Source organism: Calliphora vicina, chromosome 4, assembly GCF_958450345.1.
Source record: "Calliphora vicina chromosome 4, idCalVici1.1, whole genome shotgun sequence".
Lineage (NCBI taxonomy): Eukaryota > Metazoa > Arthropoda > Insecta > Diptera > Calliphoridae > Calliphora > Calliphora vicina.
Window position 1 is genome coordinate 62,917,033 of NC_088783.1, and position 6,771 is coordinate 62,923,803.

Genomic DNA, 6,771 nt, shown 5'->3' on the forward strand with positions numbered 1-6,771 from the left:
TTCATAAAAAATAAAACTTTTTCAACGATTTACAGCTTTGGTCCCCACAAGGGGTTAACTGAAAGGCAAAACTGCTGCTTTCAGGTTACTCGTGTCAAATTCTTAACAAGCTGCGTCATTTGGTTTAGCCTCGTGATCTGAGGAGAAATTTTTAAAATGTGAATTTTGTCATCAATCAAACCAAGGCTAAGTTTGATAAATGCTATGGGAACCCTGCACCATCAATTTCAATGGTAACAAGTAAGACAGCTATATTCGGCTGTGCCGAATCTTATATACCCTTCACCAAATTATACCTAAAAATATTTTTTTTTAAATTATTTTATTTAAACAAAATAATTTTTTTTTTTTAAATTGGTTTTAAATTTTTTTAAAAAAGTTTTTTCAAATGTTTTTTTTAAATTTTTTAATTTTTTTCTTTAGTTAACGAATTTATTACAAAAAAAATTTGTTTGATAAAAAAATTCGGGTTAAAAAAAATTTTTCCCGATTTTGAGCCATTGTAGGTCCAACTTACTATAGCCTTATATACATCGACTTTGAAATATCTATCATTAGATGACATAGTAATCCAGATATAGATCAAAAACAGGACAGTAATCAAGGTTGTCCTGGTTTTTTCCTTATATCTCAGCCATTTGTGGGACGATTTTGTTGATTTTAAATAGAAGAATGGATAGAAGATGGAAGAATTCCCGATATATTGATGTATGAATCATGTATGTAAATTGTTTGTGGGCTACGGAAAGTTGATTTCAATATACAGACGGACAGACGGACATGACTATATCGACTTCGCTATCTATAACGATCCAGAATATATATATACTTTGTGGGGTCGCAAATGAAAAACGTAGAAATTACAAACGGAATGACAAACTTATATATACATTTGCCACTCATGGCAAAGGGTATAAAAAAGTGATTTACTGAATTTCGACACGGATGCCGAACGTTCTGGGAGCCCATTTGACTCCAACGATGAAATCATCTCCCAAAAAATACATATTTGGATGTCTTAGACAAATCTTATTTTTGGAAGGAATAACAAAAGTGAAGAAATGTTGGAAAAATTGCCTAGAGCTCACAGGATACTATGACGAAAAATAAAATAATTTTTTCTCCAAAAACCTGTGTTTCATTCAAAAAGGCACGGACTTTTTCAACAACGTATTCGTATTTCTATTTTTGACTTTTATAATATCAAAACCCGAGTGTTTAATTCACAATTTAAATTTTTTAATTGTTAAAAAAATTATTGAATGAATTTTAAATTTATTATGATACTAGCTGAACCCGGTCCGCGTTGTTGGCCCGTACAATAATTCAGTTTTATATTACATCTCGATTTGAATATACAGTGTCGACCTGACATCGCACCCGAAACACTGAGGTGGTCATTTGACAAAGTTGTAGCAGATATCTATAAGTACAGTGGCATGATATGTCCTTAAAAAAAGAAACGGATGTATTTAAGGCAAATGGGACATTATATTTATGAATTCATCTTAAGGACAGGGGATATACGTTTTTTTTATTATTTATTTACTCGGGAGCAAACCACATACAGAACATGAATTTTCCAAATGTAAGCCAGCAATAGTCAACGATTGGCCTTATGCTTTGTCGTTGGAAATCTTTGGTATGCTTGAAAACATTACGTCTTCGCATTTTAATCTGCCACCGATGATTGTTTCCCCAATTAAATTTGGTGAACATTTTTTGATGGTCAATCGTGTTCCGTTGCATAATTTTGGCGCGTTTATTTTGCGGAGAAACATTATCTGTGATCCAAACTTCAATGTTTCAGTAGAATAATTGGGGCTTGTTATTCGTTCATTACTGTGTTAATCGATTTGTATTTCATTGTGTCGCCAGTCTGTTTCAATTAATTCGCTCATTGAGCTTGTTGACATCATCATTTTTTGGTACCAAAATTGCACGTTCCCACAGCCAATCCGAATTTTTGTAGTTGGTTGTGAATACCTTGTCGACAACGGATTGAATATTCATTTGCATTTGGCAGAAGTTCGGCGGGAACGAAATCTGATTTGTAGACGTTGTTTACTATATTAGTTGTACTTTCGGAAATTTTTTTTATCATCGGTTGATAATATAAAAGCACTTGTATAGTACAATGTTAACAGCGGCCTACTTGTTTTATCGAACGATATGAAAATTTGGTATGTACCGGACATGTTACACCAGATCATTCGCTTCAGAGTACACCACTGTGAATTGAAATTTTTAGAACGATGTTAAGGAACGAAATTAAAATTAGCATTGTTTGATCGTTGGAAATGAAAAAAAGCATTTATTTCTCGAATGAAAAAATAAAAATAATTTTTTGAAAATTTTTTTTTGGATTTTTTTTTAACTTTTTTTTACCTTGAAATCATTAGCGGTATAGTGTAAAAATTTGATTCTACACGCCCCTGTGCCCACAGACCGAAAATCAAAAATCTGAAGATTCACTGAAAATTTGATAAAAATCGGTCCAGCCATATCTCCGGAACCACTATGCCGATTTCGTGCAAACTTCACATCCCCAACGTACCCTGAAATTTGAAATCGGTCGACCCGTTTTTGCAGTTAGTGGTGACATCAAAATGTACATTTCTTTTTATATATAAGATGTATAAGAAGTTTGTGTATACATACATTAGTGATTTTTGAAGTGGACTTTATATGGGGACTATGATTAAATATGGACCGATATTATTTTATAATTAAGTGGTTTTCGGAAGGGGTCCTCATATTAAACGGTCCAATTATGGACCGTTCTTCATAAAATTTGATGCGACGATTATATATATGTATTGTATATTTGTAAGAGATTTATGCGTATTTAAGTGATTTTAGGAATATTGACTGATGCAAACAAAATTTTGTTTTGTTATTTATTTTTACATAGAACTTATTATATAAGCATGTATGTACCATATAGCCATACCCTGGGGAGAAATTTGTAGGAGGAGTGGGAGAAATCATGGACTGATTTTTGCAATTTTCTACTGCGCCTGTATTTTCATAGCAGTCCCTGTCTCAGCATGATTTTTGACTAATCATTTGAATATATCAAAATATTTAAAAATTGAAGGCGTACAAATTTAGTAAAAACACATCAGGGAATTTCGTTTCCATTATGAATGCACTTTAAAAATAAAATGTTAATTCTTAAAAGGGTATATTTTATTCGTCACATTCAAATGCAGCACTTTAACTTTTTAAACCTACTTTCCGTAGTTGTAGGATGACAATAATGAGAATCAAGAAAAAAAATAAAAAATCGGAAATTATTGCAAAAATAATTTTCCTGTTGTAAATACATATTTTTTTTTGTATTTCATTTGCTGTTGCAGAACATTTGTTTTTAATATGTGAATTTTTTTGTTACTTTTATATTATTGTTAGTAGAAAATGAATGACTGAATGCATATTTTATAAAAAAAAAAATATATGAATTTTTTAATGACACGAACACATCAAAATTAGAATGTTTTCTGTTTAATAATTGCGCAAAAAAATCCCTACTCTAAAACTTCGGGGCTAGTAATTTCTCATTAACAAAAGTCAAAGGTAGTTAATGGACATGTTTAGTTGGAATATTCAATATTTACATTGATAATAATTAATTTCTGAATATATTAATTGTTGTAATTTTTGAGCATTAGCTATTATTTCCTCTAGATTCGAATTTCTTGCCATAAACTTAAAAGTAAATCAAAGTAAATATAATTTACATAATGATGAACTTACATCTGTATAAACATTGATTTTGTTTCCATTGATTTTCCACTACATGTATATGTCAAGTATTATTGAAAAAACTGAACGAATGTCGATTTATAAAAAATACTTTTATTGGAAGTACAAAAAGATATTATCTACAAAAACTATGAGTATATACATAAAACATATAATTATAGTTACAAACATACTTTTACACAAATTTAGGTATTTATATCTTACAAAATAAGTATTCTTAACATAATGCGCTAATGATGTTTAACTTAAGAATAAATCAGATCAAAATTTGCTTAATAACTTTTTGAATACGCTGAGGATGAAGCTGAAGCACTGGCAAAAGCACCAGATTTGCCATAGCCGCCACCGCCATGACCACCGGGACCTCCACCGCTACATTTGGTGCAGCCACTGTCATGTCCACCACCACCACCACCGGGGGAACCTCCACCAAATCCTGCAGGACCACCAAATCCGAAGGAACCACTACCAGCTCCTGCAAAGCTAGATGCACTAGCACCGCTGAAAGCTCCAGCTCCGCCAAGACCAGGTATGAACGAACTAATGAAATCTTTACCGCCAGAACCCAAGCCTCCGAAGCCACCATGACCTCCAGCGCCTCCTGGACCTGCACCAAAACCTCCTGTCTCTCCACTGCCTCCTGGACCACCTGATTTTCCGGGACCACCACCATAACCACCACCGGCACCTTTTCCACCACCTCCTCCAGCACCGGAACCTCCTGACCCGCCATGACCACCAGGTCCACCGGGACTTCCTGGACCACCCTGACCTCCGGCATTGCCTGATCCACCATAACCTTTACCAGCTCCTCCAGAACCGCCATATCCACCATGGCCTCCGGGTCCTCCAGCACCTGCTCCACCACCAGCACCGCCTCCGGCACCACCACCATTACCGCCATATCCTCCTGGTCCTCCTGCATTTCCAGGGCCACCATAACCACCGGGTCCTCCTTGACCTCCTGGTCCTCCATTACCCCCTGGTCCACCGTAACCGCCACCATTACCAGCACCACCTCCTAGTCCACCACCACCTCCTGCACCATATCCACCAGAACCTCCGTGACCACCAGAATCTCCATTTCCACCGGCACCACCATGGCCACCAGAACCCCCATTTCCACCAGAGCCACCGTATCCGCCTACGCCACCATGACCTCCTGGACCGCCGGGGCTACCTGAACTTCCCGGACTACCACTACCTCCTCCGTAGCCTCCACCACCACCGACACCACCTCCTCCTCCAGCACCACCGCCAGCGCCTGAACCACCATATCCACCTGAGCTGCCAGGACTTCCAGGTGCGCCTGCATAACCTCCATCCCCTCCTTTACCGCCAAAAGTACCAGAACCACCTCCTGCACCAGCGCCTCCTCCTCCGCCTCCACCACCGCCAGCTCCTGAACCTCCATAGCCTCCAGGGCCGCCAGGACTTCCAGGACCACCAGGATATCCTCCAGCACCTCCTTTTCCGCCATAACCAGCACCGCCTCCAGCACCTCCTCCTGCACCGGCACCGCCACCACCACCTCCTCCATATCCACCAGGGCCGCCTGGACTTCCAGGACCCCCTGGATAACCTCCAGCACCTCCTTTGCCGCCATAACCACCCGAACCAGCACCGCCTCCAGCACCACCTCCTGCTCCGGCACCGCCACCACCACCTCCTCCGTAGCCACCTGGACCGCCTGGACTTCCTGGACCGCCTGCACTTCCTGGAAAACCTCCAGCACCTCCTTTGCCGCCATAACCACCCGAACCAGCACCTCCTCCTGCACCGCCACCACCACCTCCTCCGTAGCCTCCTGGACCGCCTGGACTTCCAGGACCACCTGGGAAACCTCCAGCACCTCCTTTGCCGCCATAACCACCCGAACCAGCACCGCCTCCAGCACCACCTCCTGCACCGGCACCGCCACCACCACCTCCTCCGTAACCACCAGGACCGCTTGGACCACCAAGACCATTACCCGATGATGGTAGTGGTGGTGGAACATATGTTAAATCAGGTTGTGGAACGGGTTTATTTGGACCAGAATTATCAGCGGGATGCCAATCATCGGAACCACCACCAGGGTAAACAGGAGGTTTCCCAGAACCGCCACCACCAGGCTTGCGGCCGCCTAAAAACGGATTTCCAGGTTTACCACCACCGCCTCCAAATCCACCACCACCTCCTCCTCCTCCACCGCCGCCAAATCCACCACCTCCTCCTCCGCCGCCCAAAAATAATCCACCTCCTCCACCACCAGCACTTGCTGCAGCACCATGTAACTTGCCAACACCATCCAAAATGCCACCCAATACTCCACTTATGCCATGTTTAAGATTATTCAAATTCACATCCTTGCGTATCGAAACCACAGCTCCATCATGGCCACCACCAGGCAAAAATGGATTGCCTCCACCGCCACCAGCACCCCCACTCCAGCCACCTGCACCACTTGAAGAAAAACTACTAGCACTTGCCGATGCCGAACTGCCAGCTAAACCTCCGCCACCACCGCCTCCATAGCCACCATAACCACCAGCCAGTACTGCAAAATTTAATTAAAATCCATTACAAAATTGACGCCGCTATTTAACTAGAAAATTCCTTGTGCATCAATCACACTGTATAGTGAACACTTACCAACGCCCAACTGATTGCTGCTAATCACTAGTAAAACTGTGGCTGCTTTTAGGAAATTCCTTTGGTTCCTCCAGTTAATGGAGGACATTGTGCTGCTAAACGGTCTATTACTACAACTACTTCTCGTTCGTGTCATGTTAAAAATACAATTGATTTTAACAAACCATTTACAATTTGCATTTATACTAGTCGTTAAGAGTTGAGTTTTAATTTGCAACTTTTTTTTTCCAATACCTTTTTGTTTTATTTCCCATCAAGAATTCTAATATTTAATAGAATATATTGAAAAATCTAGCCATCCCTTTTTGCTGCATTGTGAATGACCCCTTACAATGCAATGTAGTTTTTTGTTTCATTAAATTTCTGCTA

General features: G+C 40.2%; 1 protein-coding gene across 1 annotated transcript; it reads right to left on the bottom strand.

Annotated features, from left to right (window-relative positions):
• Positions 1-3,841: 3,841 nt before the first annotated feature.
• LOC135957753 (uncharacterized) lies at positions 3,842-6,539 on the bottom strand. The gene is made up of 2 exons (XM_065508548.1): positions 6,403-6,539; positions 3,842-6,307 (listed from the first exon to the last, which is right to left on the bottom strand). Exons 1-2 carry the CDS (start codon positions 6,536-6,538, stop codon positions 4,041-4,043), a joined length of 2,403 nt encoding a protein of 800 aa, XP_065364620.1. The 5' UTR covers position 6,539; the 3' UTR covers positions 3,842-4,040.
• Positions 6,540-6,771: the final 232 nt, after the last annotated feature.

Bases quoted from the DNA above. Each gene is read 5' to 3' on its own strand.
- LOC135957753 (XM_065508548.1), bottom strand. From the start codon at position 6,538: ATGACACGAACGAGAAGTAGTTGTAGTAATAGACCGTTTAGCAGCACA. The intron at 6,308-6,402 runs GTAAGTGTTCAC...TAAATTTTGCAG, and splicing joins CAGCAATCAGTTGGGCGTTG to TACTGGCTGGTGGTTATGGT.